The sequence below is a fragment of the Vollenhovia emeryi genome, unplaced genomic scaffold, assembly GCF_000949405.1.
Source record: "Vollenhovia emeryi isolate VEMERY1.0 unplaced genomic scaffold, V.emery_V1.0 DF939181.1, whole genome shotgun sequence".
Classification (NCBI taxonomy): Eukaryota; Metazoa; Arthropoda; class Insecta; order Hymenoptera; family Formicidae; genus Vollenhovia; species Vollenhovia emeryi.
In genome coordinates this window covers 1,441,653-1,458,999 of record NW_011967185.1, presented here as the reverse complement: position 1 = coordinate 1,458,999, position 17,347 = coordinate 1,441,653, and the positions used below count along the sequence as shown (strand labels likewise).

Below are 17,347 nucleotides of genomic sequence, written 5' to 3'. Positions count from 1 at the left end.
ACACAAAACACATAGATATTATAAATATATTATTAATTATAAATGTATATTATAATAACATAATCTTTATTTTAGTATATTGGGCTAAATTAAAGTTAAAAGAAAAGCAAATTAGATTCTTTATACGATATTTTTGATAGTTTTTAACCTTGAATTTAACATTGAATTTCCAAACTTCATTCCACAGTATGAATAGTAAAATCAGAATAAGCACGCCTGAGAGTTTTATTCCTAGAAATTCGCGCAATACAATAAAGCCACGAGTCGTCTTACGATTCTGTCGCCAATGCTCGCGCTGCTCTTATCAGCGATAAGGTCATCGTCCCTCGGAGTTCACCGGTCGTGATTGTACCTGCAGAAAGTGTTATGGCTATCGATCGAGTACAGCACACTTCGATACACTATTCGTACAACTAGTAATGGCCAAGCTCTAGCACGGTGCTATTGAATCACAGCGGAGCAATAAGGTGCGTAAGCATTAACCCTTTGTGGAGTGTCACGCAATTTTCGCTGCATGACCGTGAAGTGACTAGGGGTCGGCGTTAATAGACTCATAGATTACGCAATTTTCGCTGCACAACCGTGAAGCGGCGAATCAACTACCATACCCTTACGGAAAAGTACCGAAATAATTATTAGAAAATTACTGTACATCAGTAATTTCTGATGGTTCAATTACTGATATACAGTAATTTTCTAGTAATTATTTCGTTACTTTTTCGTAAGGGTAGATCTATACGATTGTCAAGGATAATATCTATAGTAAAAAAACAAAACACAGAGTCTCGCAAAACATATTCGAGCAGTCTTGTTTAATTTCTAAAAACATGTGATCTTACTTGTCACTGTATTTGCAGATCTATTTTTATGCTACTTAATTACCGAAGAAAAAATTGAGACAATTAGTATGATAAATAATAAAATCTCTTTTATATACCAATTTTGGAAACATTTTATTGATTGTTGTATAATTATTGTTGCATAATATCGGTCAATTTTAAAACTAAAACACACACGCGGAGAAGATGTACCTTCGCAGTTTCTCTACATTTAACAGATTGAATAATTGGCGAATGAACCATATTTACCAGGTGCAATGTATCACGTGCTCTACGAAAAGTTTTATTAATCTATAATATAATAATTCATAAAAATATTTATAAAGGTTATGACTGTAAATTCGTAGATATTCACACAAGTTATTAAAATCAAGACAAATTAAATATATAAATACACTCTCTTATTTCTTCCTTGTAGATTATGTTTGCACGGATGCAAAGGATTAATTTCATCGAGACGTTGACTCAAGCGACGTCCACAAAGAGAGCAACTCCATGACAGTGTCTATTATTACCATACTGTCGATGGATAGCTCTCTTCATAGCGAGCGCTTTACCCTTAAATTTTGCATTCTCTTCCTTCCTCACGTTTGACACTTCCTTGACAAAATAAAACACGATACACAGATAACAATATTATATGTTATTGTGAATTACTCACGGCATTTGTAGGCACACTGTAATCCTTAATACTCAGAGCTCTCGTTCGCAAATATTGAAAACAGGTGTCCTAAAATTCTCATATCGTTAATATCATTGCTAAAATACTAACTACGATATCGCTAATGTCCTAAGTATATTAACGATAATTTTCGATAATATGAAGTCGGCATTTCTCTCCGTAACAATGAGTTATCCAGAAATTAATTCATTTACACAAAATCTATCTGGAATTAAAATAATTTGTTATCTACTCACAACTTATTTCAAGCTTTTTAATTAGAATCTTTGTCTACTTATAAATAAACACACATAAATTGTAGTAAAATCTATTTAATATGTACAATATAATTATTCAATTTTTTTAAGAAAATGCCTATGTATAACGTCGTATGTTGAAAGGAAATTTTTCGAAGAAAGAAGTTTACTAGCCGTAATAAATTTTGCGCGATAATCGTTATCGCGCGAGAGTCATTATACGCAATACAGCGATGGCGTCGTAACACGAGAACCCTGGGTAAATTCATCAGCAAGATTTTAACTTGCCGGTATACCGAAAGATGTGGGTGAATTTACCCATAAATATTTATTCATTCTATTTGCTCCATAATATTAACAATTTTGAATAGAAATAAAGAAGAAGAGAGAGAGAATTTAAGGAATAATACCTAGACGTTATTCATTAAGCGATTAACACATATTTTCTTTTATCTAATAGTATAAATATAATATAGTGTTAACCGTACATTGGATAGTTCTTCAGAAGCAAAACTCTTGAAAGTTGCTCTCAAAAAGGAAAAGCTTCAAGGTTTTTTAGAATTTTAAATTGGCTCCCGGGGGGTTTTTAGTTTCCGTAATCCTCAACTCTTAATTCTCAATCTGCAGCTTTCAATTTTTGAATCAGTCTCCAATCAACCTTATCTTATATATTTTTTAGCTATTGTTTATAAAAGTTGCTACTGCGATTGTAACTTCTCACACAAGTCTAGTACTTGATTATTAATTAATTATTTTATTATTCTGGCCCATTCGATTCCTTCCTACCCTAATTTTTTTTATTCATACGTACGATACATGTGTTGCAATGAAATGCATTTGCTACGCAACTAGCTGCTCTGTTCATTTGTGAAAGTCATTATTTCTGCCTCATTTATAACACGCCGGCCAATATTAGCGTTCAGCTAGCAATAATAATCTGGTCCGCGCGATCGCAAACTCAAGAAAGGAGGCAGCCCCTGGACGCAAAAGTGTGGCTGCTCCGACTTAGCGGCACGGCTCGTTATCGGGAAGGTGCGAGGAGCCTCTTCCTCTTTAGCGCGCCGCCATCTGATTGCACCGCAAACATAACTGCTCCGCTACCAGCTCGTGCCACGACTCATTAGCACTTCCTTTTGGCCGCTCAACGATACCGCAAAGCACGAAAAATTGCAAGCAGTTCGGTGCCCCCTAAAATTAATCGTCAAATTAGATATATACCTTCTTTTATGTTGTTTCTCGCTCTATCGAGGCGGGTAAAGTTTAATGTAAAAGATATTAGCGGATTTGGAATATAATTTACAGCAGCCTCCATCGCTTCCGACATTGACTACTCGGCTTTTTATCGCGACAACTTAATAGTATAACAACTTAATGAATCATAAATGTTAAAGTAGGATATTGACAAATTAATATTACAAAATAATGCGACGATCCATTTTTCTCGTTCTCAGTTTTCCTAGTAAGGTCGATATATTGCGCCTATATCTTCAATCCTTCCTGTTCTTTTGCATAAGCAGTTGGTTGCAAATATTCGACGCTCGTAAGATTCTCTCTCGTGCCAGCTTCGCGTCACCCGCGTAATTAACGTGCTTCAACTAATCCATGTACATACAAACCTGTATGATATAAACGAACGTCGCGACGACATTCCCGATGGGGCGAGATCATTCTGCGTTCTATTTACTCAGATGACATTTTCACCACGGTTACAAGCAACTGCTTAAACAATCGTTGATTCGGTGATTGCGGCGCGAAAGGCGTTGAAATTTTTGTTGGACTTGAGAAATTGCTCTTTGCAACTTTGTAACGATCTTCAGACTAATCCGAACAGATTACGCGTGATAAATAATTATATTCTTAACTTTAGTAAATGACGTAATTTCTGTAATTAAAATATAATTATTTACAATTGAAATTGATAAAATATTCTCTCATGCTAACGAAATAATATAATTTTGTAAATGGCGGACTTTCACTATTCCAGTATGTTTTTTTTATGTGTGACTAACTTTATCGTAAATAGAAAAAACAATTAAGATATTACTAACTTTGAACTTTACGAATACTTTTGTATATGGAAAAGGTCTCTTTATTTTATAAGCTGGTATTAGATATAAAAATTATTCTTTCAGGTTCAACGTTGCGTTTTGCACAATTTTATGTTTGGACTTATTGAGGCCTGTTAACAAACCATTAACCGTAACATTAAGAATAGAAAAGTTAGCCCGCGTTTTCTATCGCTTAATATCGCGCGATGAAACGTACGAGGTATCGTCTTTGAGAGTCGCGATTGCACCTTATCAGCGGGCGATACGATAAGGTGATAACGAAGCGACTCACTCCGGTATTACCAAAAATCCTCGGCAACCTCGGCAATAATTCCCGAGTAGTAAATTTTAATAAATTGCGCGCACAAACGTGGATCCCCTCGCTCATCGGGGTATACACACTCCAGCGGCCGGAGTTGCCAGCAGCCTGCATTAATTACAATCGCGTTAATTTACAAGTGGCTGCACGTCATCTGCGGTAGTTTACACGGTTGCATTACATAATTGATTTTTAGTTCCATTCGACACGTTCTTTCCCCTCTGATTGACTGCGACAGACAAAGTCCTCCAGTTGCGGAGCACAAAATCGCTTCCTTTCTCTGGGAAAATAGCAAAGTCGCATGATACGCGATCGTTAAACGTTAATTTAACAAACAACCGCAGTCGAATCAACACATGTGATAATTTAAAAAATTGATCTACGTATTACTATCTCTGTGATATTATCGAAACGATATTTCGTACTACGATACGATCGCTGCTGAAATTTTCGGTCGGTGATGTAATACTCTATGCAACTAATCGAGTTTATGCGAACGTTCACGACGAAATCTTATCTTCACTGACGAATTATTTTTAAGAAGACTTGCAAAGACTGCCGTAAAATCGTCCGGATATGAGATAAAAGAAATAAAGCAGAGAGCAAAACAACTCGATAATGCTCCGCTTCTCCTACTTAAGCACATTTGCATCACGATTGGTAGAACAAGAATAAACACATGATACATAATTAGTCCGTTAATTAAATTAAAATAAATGCCAACAGATACTTAACTATATCCGTAAAATTGAAAATCTTGAGCTCAGACGTAATATGTGAAATATTATTTATTGTACATTAAAAGTTATAAATTATATATTTAAATAAATTTTAATTTTGAAAAGAAATATTTATTTCTAATAGTTCGATAATAGTTTAATATCTATTATATTTCATATTTAAATAGGAAAATTAGGAAAATATTTCATTATGAAGTCATACTTTGTGTTACCCACGATATCGATAAAATACACAACAAAGTAATTTTATGAAATTATAAAAATACATTAATACCAAAATAAAATAATTAATAATACTATAAATAATTTGTTTAAATTATCTAAACGATTCTTAAAGCTTGTTAGAAGAAGGCATCTTCATTTTATAATTTCATTTTAAAGCAAAATTTTGCTTTAAAAAAATAGAAATAATGCAAACCTGTTGTATATTTTCTATTAATTCTTTCTCTAAAAAAAATTAATTTTTGTTGTTCGCAATTGCACACTATTGTTGTGTTTTATTTTATTATTTATTTGGTTATCATACGGAGTTATTGTATCGAGAGAACTAAAATCGACTTTGTTATCATATGTCTTCGATATCTATTATTTTTTTAAGGAGTTAAAATTTATAGACTCTGTTTATGATAAAGAAATTATTTCGAGAAGCGACACCTTCACGATGTACCATGTCTGAGCGCGCGAAATTTCCGCAAACTGATTAGTCAACTACCCAGTAAACACCAACTAACACTTACATAACAATGTTATAATTTACTACTCAACAATGTAACTGCTATTTACATGTGTTACATTTATATTGTTAAATGAGAAATTATGATATTGATGTTATGAAATTGTTAGTTGGTGTTTACTGGATATAAGTACTTCCTATTTAAAAACTATTATAGCTTTTGCATAACTATTTCTGTCTTAGAATGTTCTACAGAGTCTGTCAGTGGAAGTCTGAGCTTTCTGGGGTACTTTGTATACTTTTATCTATTCACTTAATGCTAAGTAGTTTCATTGTGTTGCATGTAATTTATATATTTAATATTGCAACAATTGAATGCAACATTGTATAGAAACACTCAGGACTTTATATACTCCATAATTTTTAAGGCGCACTTCTCATTTTTTTTCATTTCTCGTTTTTATCAAAATTTGTAATAATTGTGAAACATAAATACAAAAATTATAAACATAGACATAAATTAATTTCAAAGATATAGTTATATTATTAATTCCGATTTCTTTATTCCAAATTGTATTTATTTAATTTATAAAACAAATTATTATTGTAAAAGAGAGATTTTAACTATAAATATCAGAAATGGAAACGAATAAATTATACGTATATGTATGTGATAAGCGTATTCAAAATATTTCAGCCAAATAATAAAGAAAATTATCGTTATCTTATTTTTAATTATCTTATATTTGAAAAGTTAGAAGATAATTCCTTTTCCACGTATGATCTAACGGATTTATAGGGTATGATGATCTTTTTATGTGAGTAAAACACGAATGTTACAATTGTCGCAAAATATATATTGCATTAAATAAGCCCAAATTTCAACAGATTTATGTTTAAATTATTTTTTAATCGACAAATCTAATAACATTGATATCTTAATAGCAGACCACATTTACTTACTTGTTATTTTAAATATTTATTATCAATTGTTTCGATATCACTTTCGTCGAATATTAATTAATCGTTGAACGTTAATCATGGCAGCTGCAATGCAACAAAGAGGTATTTTTCCTTTTTTAAATATATTTGAACGCTAAAAGGCAAATATTCTGTTGCTTTACTTTACTAGCATATTAGTTAATTTTCACATAACCGACGTAAGTATATTACAACCGCATAAAAGTTAAAAACGATGAAGCGCAGCTTTGTAACTACAAAACACCTAATCAATTTTTTTACGTATATAACAATTTCAATATTAGGAAATTATTTCCTGTATTATTTGCTTTATGGAAAGTATATAGCACATATGTAACGTCAAGTACTATTGTTGCAAGTGCTTATCGTATGCATAGTGCATATAATTCTTATATCATTTTTGTGTCGGACGTAAATGATGTCCAACATCATTTGAATAGTTCATTTATATTTAGTCAAGCTCGAGGTAAGACGCAAATATACGGTTGTTGAATACGCATTTACAAATCAGAATTTGACTCACGATTTTGCATCGATAATCAAGCTAACCATTTGTCGGTGAGAATCGACATAATTCGATATAATTGTTCGCTATAAGCGCTATTACTGCACCATCAGCAATCGTAGCAATAAAGACTTTCGCTTTATATATTATTTCATAGTTAGAAAAAAAATGAAGACAACATGAAAAAATTGAATAATTATCCCCGTTTGCTACGTAAAGTTACTTTGGCTTAAAAATTGTACTTGCTGTTAACTCACGAAAGGAAAATAATAGCAACACCTATTAACTTTAATCCTTTCAATTTTCCAACCCAAATGTCTAATTATGTCAGTAAAATGCGATAATTCTCTTTTTGCTTTATCACCTGAATATTAGACTAGCAATTAGCCACTTGCGGTCTTGGCGAAAAAAATACCTCGGTATAACGTTAAGATTGGCACGTAGAGCCCGAAATTATCATTTCCATAGGTTGATGAGTAGCTACGGTCTTGCGACTATACGTTACGTAACGAAAGTGGAGCGTACGGTTCGTCTTGCCCCGAGCGCGCGATTGTTCTTACAAATTTGCACATGAAAAGACAAACGACCGAGCGAGAAAATTTATTTTCAAGAAGGACGAGCGTGAATTCGAGATATTTCATGAAGAAGCGGAAGGCGCGACCGATCTTATCATATATCAATAGACAAATATATCTCGATCCCGTAATTCTCGCGCTTTTGAAACAACGCGAAAATTTAAAAAGAAACGCGTAAAATAACGTTGCAACAATGTCCGAAAGATTAGAACGTCTCGATATTTGCGATTGTTTGTCCATTCTCTTCGGTAATTGATTCCCGCGTCATCGCTTGGTGGTATTCGCTTCGATACCCGATCCCCCAGATCGATCTCGACGACGGGTCGTCGAAGCGACCCATCTGGCTTACCTGAGGAAATCCGATCGAGCCGCGGAATCAATCTCCGCGTTACGGCAGATCCCCCCGCTTCCGGCGAATCACCGGGTGACTTGACGACGACGATCGGCGCGATACCAGGGCGCCGATCGTGACCGGCGATACAGCGAAAAAATCGCGGTAAACGACTTGACGGAATGAACGGACGAAGAAGGTTCAAGAACGAGTGACGTGGACGTCCCACGGCGTCGACTCATATACTCTACCCGCGCCAATCTGACGTCACGGGCGCGTTTCTTATCAGCTAGGAGGCCCAACACCTGTAAAGCCCACACCTGTCGGCAGTGAGCTTAAGCGCCGTCGGAAACACGCCCAGCTTGTCCGGCGACGACGACGGCGACGATGACGACGACGACGATGATGATGACGGAAGTTTTCGTGGAGCGCTACCCGCAGCTCGCCCAAGTGCAACTGGCTCAGACCATGCGACGAGCGAAATACTCATTAAACACGAGTCTCAAAATTCGATTGACTGGTAGACCGATCATCACGGATGGAGATGGATCAAGTTGAATCTGTATTTAAATTTGAGGAACGCTTGTAAGAAGTAATATTCAATACCTTGTACTTGCAAAGTAATCGGATCCTGACTAGTTTCAAATTCGAGAATGAGTACTTACAAGATTTAGCGCTTTTTCTTGAATCGAATCTTTTACAAGTAGTACTCGAACCCTAAGAACGAAGTTGTTAATAATACATTAATCACTTTAATATTATACACATTAAATATTCAAACCAAAATAATAAATTAGATTTTTGATTTATATAATTTCATCTCTCGTTTTCTTCTTAAATAATTTTCTTCCCATAAACGTTTCGATTCGAAGAAAATAATACTTTTAGTAAAGTGCTCATAAAAGATTCCAATATATTTAGTCCAGATTCTAGTCTACTTTAGAAGTCCCACACTTTTATTTGTCGTGGTACTTATAGAGAATTCAGGCCCATTTCGTCCAGGTTCGAATATACTTGAAAGTACTGCTTTTATTTTTCGAAGTAATCATAGAGAGTTAAAACTACGCCAACCGATTCGAAATTACTTGCAAGATACTTAATCCCATTAGTTATGGACTCGAGTCTGAGGTAACGAGTACTGACCGAGATTCGAGTACAGAGTATCGAGTACTGCGTACCGAATCACTTATCTAGCTACACTTGGTGAACTCGTCAATCCGAGAATTAAGTTCTCGCACTCTCGGCCATTGCTTATCTTACTTGAGAAACAAGAATTAGAAACGAGAATAAAAAAAACCGAGATAGAACTTGACGTTTGTCGAAGTAGTAGAATACACCTCGCATTGACGAGACGTTATGCAAAATGGATTTCCTGGTACGGCAAAAATGTTTAATTATGTTAACTATGTTAAATTATATTAACTATACAATATTTAATAGAACACGAGAAGCTTCAGTGCAAGTTAATGATTGGTTTTCCAAACAGTACCATAAAAATTTATAATACATTAATTGCGTATTTGGCGATTCATAAAACTGAAATATAAAATTGATGTACAGTCGCGCGCATCCCAGATCATTCCTGTTCGGTCATAAACGATCGCTTGGACGTAAAATTTTATTTATTCCTTTTTTTCTAATCACATAATTTTATATCGATGTACAAAATTATGCTTCATACAATAAAGCGACTTACGAAAGTTGTTAATGTTGAATTTTTATATATTTTTTTTAACCATTTATATGACATCACGATGTATAGATACCAGTTGGGTGTTCCTCGAGAGAGGAACGCAATCTTTCGGATTTCTAGTCTAGAGCACGAGGTTGAGAGTCGTGTCGCTTCTGCTCTTGGGTAACGAAAAGCGGGATGAATTTACGGCCGCGGTGCCGCCGCGTGCGATATCAATGGCAGAAGTAAACGAGTCGGCTGAGGCAAACATCGGAGTTAGGGGAATGGTGAGGAACGAGGTGGAGACGAAACTGTGAGTTTTACTCCGACGGTGTCACGCGGGTTTACGTGGAGGCGTTGCACCTTATCTCGTGTCCCAGTTACATCACCATGCCGCGGCTTTGTTGCTGCTACATCTATTCCTATCGCAAACGAGTGTTCCGTCTGTTTCATATAAGAATGTTCTATTTTATTTATAACGTAGAACCATTTCCCCCACAAACTCTCAGATTTCCTCGGACTAGTTTGTCTCAGATTGATCGTACGCTCCTTAGTTTCTTCATGCGGTACCTTCACGTTTAAACAGTTATCGTGGAGCGACTTCCACCGGCAGCTAGTTTGTTTCTGAAAAAGTTTGATTATGGTGCGGAAGAATTAGAAAACGATTGCCTCAAAGTTAAAACTCACATTATTCTTGTATTACTTGGACCAATAATATAGAAAATATAATTCAGTAAATTGATGAATGACGATATATTATTTAAGCTAAGCAATATATTGTAATTATTATGAAATAAGCATACGAGCTTATAAATAAATAAATGAAATGATTATAAATAAATTTTGAAAAGGTAAGTGTCAGCAATTAATGAGAAGCAAAAATAGTCACATAGATACATATCTTTTACACGGTTTGTATACTAAAAGTACTAAAGAAGCGGAGGCACTGAAAAATCTAAAAATAGACGGTCGGTCGTCTGTACTTCTTACACGAGAGAGAATTCCTAGAAGGTCGTATTGGAAAGTGGCAGTGAGATTAGCCAATTGTCCTTTGTAAAAGTACACATGTATGCATCGTCACCGAATGCTATTTAGATTTCGCTTATGCATATGCGAGTATAAGTTTGGACACGGTCCAGATTCTCACCTGCACGCGTCTTTGAAAGTCTTCCTAGCTTGATCGAGCATTCGCTTGTACATTGCAAGATCTGATGCTTTATCCTGCTGCACGGTATCTAATCTGGCCTTCAATGCGAGACACTCCTCTTCTAGTAATTCGATTCTATATCAAATGTAAAAATATTGATAGGGCAGAAGAAGATATACATACTCTATATGCGCTAAAGAAGGAATTCGGATTCAAACCTGTGAAGAACAGATTTTAAAAGCAACTCCCTGATAGAGATATTTTGCTGAAAGTATTATATAAAATCGTTGAAGAGTAATATGAAAGTTATTGAAAAATTACTGAATGTATCTCAAAATGAATTGTAATTTTTTTTGTAAAATTTAATGTAATACTGTGAAATATAAGGAGAGTTAAAGTACACTGTTGAAAAAAAAATTATGAAATATTAGATGTTATGAAATTTACTGAATTATTTTATTAAAAACTGTGCTACGTTTCAATGAAAAATTTTCAAAATGATTTTTCACTAAATTTTTATTGAAATATTGATAAAATGATAATGAAGCAGAATCGGTTGAGAGAAAAACCATTTCAAACCGTTTCAGCAAAATTTCATTATACTGTCAATGAAATATCTCCACCAGGGTTGTTACAAATTTTGTCGATAGAATGCCAGCAAAGAGAGAAATATATTACAACAGAATCTGTTAGCAGAATATAATAGCAGATTGACTGAAGAACTTGAATATGCCGATAACCCGTTGTCACATTGTATCGGTGAGCTTTGTCGGCCAAATACGAGTTTAATGCAGACACAAATTGTAATACCGAATCTGTCACAATATCTGAGCATATCTGTTGTAATATTACAAGCAGTTTGCTGGGGAAGAAACAGATTTTACTTATGATATATAACTTACTTATAACGAATTTCATCGGGGTTAGTGATTTCTTCCTCCGTTCGTATATTCGACATCGATTTTGCGCAAAATCTTGCTCTGTATCCTGTATCCACTTTAGCAAGCCCCACTCTCTCTTTTTCCGAATCTCGCAATTTTAATTCTAATTTCGTACACTTATTCTTTTCCTTACGCAGCAATTCCTTTCAAATTAATATTTAAATATACAATTGATTGTGAGCTAAAGATGTATAAAATTCTCTTATTTAATTCCAAATAATTCTTTGTACCAATTTAACATTGTTACCATTAAGGACGTATCGACCTAACTTCAAAATAGTACAAAGTCGCTAAAAATTTGTGAAATTGTTCTTTTAGTCTTCCTAATTTATTGCAGAAAAGTAAAAATGCATCCACTAAACGGTTGCTGAGATATAAATATTTTAATTTACACTGATTTTACACGTACTCTTATGGGAAAAGCCGATCTTCACGGATAAAACAGCTTAAAAAATGTAGAAGAAATAGTACCAGTGTTTTGAATTTTTTTACACATCTAGTATACGAATAGATGAAAATATCTACCAAGTTTCAATAGTCTATACTGCACCGTTTTAAAGAAATAAAATATAATCAAATATAACTTGAGATATTCGTGCTGTCGGCACGAATTTTTTAGTTTTGAAAATATTTGACGTTATTAAGAATTTAAATCAGAGTATTTTCACTATCAAAAGTTTAGGCTCATAAGTGAAAAAAATCGCAAATAATTCAGGAAAAAACATTTGTAAAGTGAAAAATACCTTTGTAGGAGTACAAATAAGACTCCAATCGTTCAAGTTTCTTACATCTAGATTTACTATGCGTTAAGAGTAGATATTTAAGTATTTCCAATTTCATGCACTTTTGTCTAAGATTGTACGTCCAATACATCCTTAAGTGACAATTATTATTTAATTACGAATCTTTCTTTACTTAAATCAGTAAATTAATTTTCATTGATTTATTAAATCTTATTAGATCTATAATTTATCTATTAATATATTAATTAGAGAGAGCTAGATTAATGTTTAACAAATCAAGCCACAAAATCGAAATGTCCCTTTATCAAATTATCAATTATCAATTAAATTCACTATTAAAAAATTGTATCTTACTGTAAGTGCATCAGCTTCGTTCCTTTCCTTGTCCACTCGTTGATTAAGTAATGTTACTAATTCTAACAGTCTCACGCGTTCGGCTTCAGCAGCTAGAGCCAAGGTTACATATTCATTCGGTTCGCCTAAGCTTCGAGGACTAGCACCTGGACTGATCTGCCGCTCTTCAGTTGATCGAAAATCTGGATGAAGCGAGTTTCGGTACTTCAAAGATTCATCCGACAGCATACCGTTTCTAAAATTAAGTAACAAATGCATTTTTTTGGTGGAAATATTTTACTAAAAATATACTGAAATTTTGCTGAAACGGTTTCTCTCTCAATTGACCCTACTTCATTATCATTCCATCAGTATTTCAGTAAAAATTTATTAAAGTTATTTCAAAGAATTTTCATTAAAAAGTAACAAGTTTTTAGTCAAATTCGGTAAATTTCATATCTCATCTAAAATATTTCATAATTTTTTTACTATTTTTTATCAGTTTTATTTCACCTTGCAATGATTACATAGTACATACATAATGCCTAAGTCATATCATATGAGTGATTTGTTCATATAAACCTCAATTTGTCAATCTCGATCTCGCGTTCCTCCAATCTCCTGCGTAATCGTTCCACATGCAACTGCGCTGCTCGCAACTCATTCTTGATATTAGCGTTCTCTCGTTCGATTTTGTATTCCCTACTTTGCACTTCCATTTCTTGATCTTGATACCTCGCTTCGGAAATCTTCAATCGTGCCTAACGCCGTATTATTTTGAATACATTAAAGCAGAGAGTTCATAATAATATTATTCTGAAAACATTTTGCTGAAAGTTTCCTATGAAATTAATGAAAAGTGATGTAAACATTGTTGAAAAATTACTAAATGTACCTCAAAAGGAATCATAATTTTCCTCAAATTCAATGTTATAGTATGAAATATGGAAAGTTAAAAGTATACTGTTGAAAAGTATTAAAAATTTTTTTTAATTGTGAAATATTAAATAAGACGAAATTTTTACTGATTTTAACTAAAAACTAAGTTACCTTATAATTGAAAAATTGCTAAAGTATCGATATCATAGCCGATTAAGAGAATTTTTTAACATATTTCAACAAAATTTTGTTATATTTCCAGCAAATTATTTCCACCAAGGTATGTATCAGAAACAAATCTTTTTATAATTAATCCTTTAACAAATTAATGCTTTAATCAACACTAACGTTAAGCGTGTCAATGAGACGATTGTCGTGAGATTTTTTCTCATTTAACATCACAATGTTTCCCTTCGCGATATTCAATTCTTGTTCCAATACTTTTATTCTCGCCTTGGAAGCTTCGAGTTTTCTTTTTGAAGCCTCCAACGCTACTTCCGCTTGCCTCAGCTCTTTCGCTGTATTTTCTATTTGTTGTCGTCTTTCTTTTTCAATATTTCGGAGACATACCAAATTTTGCCGATCTAGGGAAACGGAATAAAAAGTTTATTTATGAAAAAAACACATAAATAACTACAATCACGTTACAAATTTCCATTAACTAAATTCTGTAGCAATAGGTAACGTTATTCAATAGTAAATCCACACATATATTGAGTGAGATATTAAATAAATAATTCTGATCACCAAGTCAATTTGGTGGAAATATGAATATAATTTTTTCTTCTACCGGAAGATTCTTTTTGAGATCTTTCGTTTTCGAACAATTTCATCTGTAGCTCCGCCAATTTCTGTTGCAGATTTCGGATTTGTTCAGCTCGTCCACGCCAACCGCCAGGTATACTCGACAGCGCACTGATGTTGATATTTTCACCCACTTCGCTGCACAATAACTGATACTTATATCCTTAGTAATTACACGTAGAGAAATTTAAAGAGTTTTCGGTCAAGTATAGCACAAGATAGCACATCTCGCCTTTTTACACAATTATTTCTAAATATAGTAAAAAAGATTATCTGTTCTCATATCTCTCCTCTTTACTCTTATCTTTTTATCTTCTTTTACCGTTCAATAGTGATTAAAATAAATTCTTCTATAAAAAAACAATCATCTTTTTGTTATTAATCTAGTTTACAGAACAGCAAAAATATGTAGAATACCTTCTGTGCTTTATTAATCTCTTGCTTAAGAACGGCACACGTGTTTCTGGATTCACAAAGCTTCGCTTGGGCCCGTTGCAACTTGTTCTTCAAGCATTTAATTCGTTCCTCGTCAACTTTGCCTAATAAAGATTTTACTATTTAAATCTCCGTTTCCTATTATATCTCAACTTCTGTTGCCTTCGACATTACAAGTTCGACATGAAATATAATATACATACAATAATCGGATAATGGGTGCAAGTTTCCAATTGTAAAATTAGTACAGAATTAAAAGTGAGCAGAAAATTAAGTTGTCAATGATGAGAAGGAAACAAGCAATTAAGTTCTATTTTTTAAAAACTTTAATGAACATAACTCTTATTTTTTAAACAACGAAGCTATAACCCATACAGCACGCATGTGTAAAAGACATCTTTAAGACGTCTTTAAGTCGTCTTTTAGATATGTATGTCTAAAAGACGACTTAAAGATGTCTTTTAGACATGCGTGCTGTATGGGTAACGACGGCAGGCATATACGAGATCCGTATTGTATGCAAACTAGGAAGGAAATGCGAACTAACTATCGCCGGAGTCCTTGCATGTTTCAGATTTGAGAGTTTGTTGCAATTCCGTTCTTTGGCGTTCTAAATTTTCGTCTTTGATGACCAGAGTGGCTTCCAAATTCTTGCATTTCGTTTTCAGTGCTTCCACTTCGGCGGTTCGATCCCTATATTTCTTGCTAAGTTCGATTAGCTTCGTTGTGGCTGGTTCGGCCGTCGTTGCATTTTGCAAATTCTGTTTTCCTCGCGACAATTTTCGCAACTTCTCCTCCGTTTGCTCAAATGCTCGTCGTAAACGTTCATTCTCCGTCGTTAATTCCTGTTAAACAATGATTAATTGCACGTGATAGTGAATTAATCAACAAATAATTGCGTGATAGATTCAAACAAAATATATAAGTAATAATAAAAAATATACGTATAATATACGTTTATAAATAAAATATATATTCATCAATATATGCGTAAGAACAAGGGCTATTTTCATATAATAACATAACATTTTCGCGGTAAATTGGGATGACGTGTGGTTGTTAGTGCTATCACAAGTAATTAGTAATACAAGGGTTCGTGGCTCGATTCCGATCCCATCCCACGTATTTCCAGCCACATATTGTACTTACACGAATTTGGTTCTGCAAGAATGTATTTAACTCCTCTGGAAATATGATACGTTCGGAGACTTCTTTCTACGTAAAAGTGGTATGTAAACATTCACAAGTCAGGAAAACGTAACATACGAGCACAATGAGTGAGGGAGATATAATAAAATATAGACAATGCATGTACACCCACACAGCAAAATATACCTGAGACTTAAATCAGATATTATTTCACCGGTCATATTTTAGATATCTCGTAGATGATGATATATCCTGAATATTTTAAAGATATTACATTTCTGATCTCTTTTTAAAAAATTGTTTATATTTTTGTCTTGTTTTTAAATAATTTTTTATCGTTTAACGTTTCCTCAAAATAAGTTTTCTAAACTTATCTAGTAAAAAAAGAAATCGTACCATAAACAATGAAAAACAGATAAATATAAGTTTACAATAATAGTGTAAAAAAAGTAAGAGCTGATTTATGGAGGCAGTGTTCCTTAATAATTTATGCCGCAACTGATAAAGAAAATATATATTTTATTTATCACCTTACCTATTCTGTAATATGTAAAATCTGATTTCACTAAAATATAGATATCTAATATTTGATATAAAGTCAGATATCATATCTCATATGAAATAATCATCATTTTTTATCCAAGCGATATCTGAATAGTTTTTTGTATCAGTTATTGTAATATTTAGATATCTCCCAGATATCTTTGTGACATTTTTGTTGTGTGGGCATGTATATACATATACATCCAGAGAACTATTACACATCATTTGGGACCCATGTTTGCTCTGTCGACATTAAGAATACGTTTAAAGACAATACCTCGATAAGTTTAGTTGACGACATATTTTCATTATCGAGAGAATCTTTTGCCTCCAGCTTGCCGTCTGTCATTGTCGTATTAAGTACTTAATAAACAACGTTCAGTTCAATCTTGTGAGATAACAGTACTCTCGAATAAATCGTCGCATGCATTATATTCCTATTTGCCCGGTAAAAAATTTGTCATGCATAAACATAAACAAATACATAGAATTATATAAAAAATATACATCAAATGTGTCCATACATATTTTTACATTGTATATTTCTATATAATTTTATACAATTCTACACAGTTCTGTATAATTTTAGAGATTTATACATGCTTTTATACAAACAACTTTTTAAAGTGAAAAATTGCTTATTTATAATTATATATAATTGTGTACAATTCTACAAAGTTATATATAATTATAAATAAGCAACTTTTCCATTTCAAAAATTTTTCATATAATGAACATGTATAAATCTATAAAATTATATAGGACTGTATAG

General features: G+C 33.3%; 1 protein-coding gene across 1 annotated transcript; it reads right to left on the bottom strand.

Annotated features, from left to right (window-relative positions):
* Positions 1-9,337: 9,337 nt before the first annotated feature.
* On the bottom strand, positions 9,338-16,924 carry LOC105563052 (coiled-coil domain-containing protein 13). The gene is made up of 11 exons (XM_012014324.1): positions 16,853-16,924; positions 16,033-16,098; positions 15,431-15,728; positions 14,866-14,987; positions 14,435-14,597; positions 13,993-14,228; positions 13,348-13,526; positions 12,787-13,021; positions 11,651-11,832; positions 10,749-10,883; positions 9,338-10,225 (listed from the first exon to the last, which is right to left on the bottom strand). The coding sequence occupies exons 1-11, from the start codon at positions 16,922-16,924 to the stop codon at positions 10,180-10,182; spliced, it is 1,734 nt and encodes a 577-aa protein (XP_011869714.1). The 3' UTR covers positions 9,338-10,179.
* Positions 16,925-17,347: the final 423 nt, after the last annotated feature.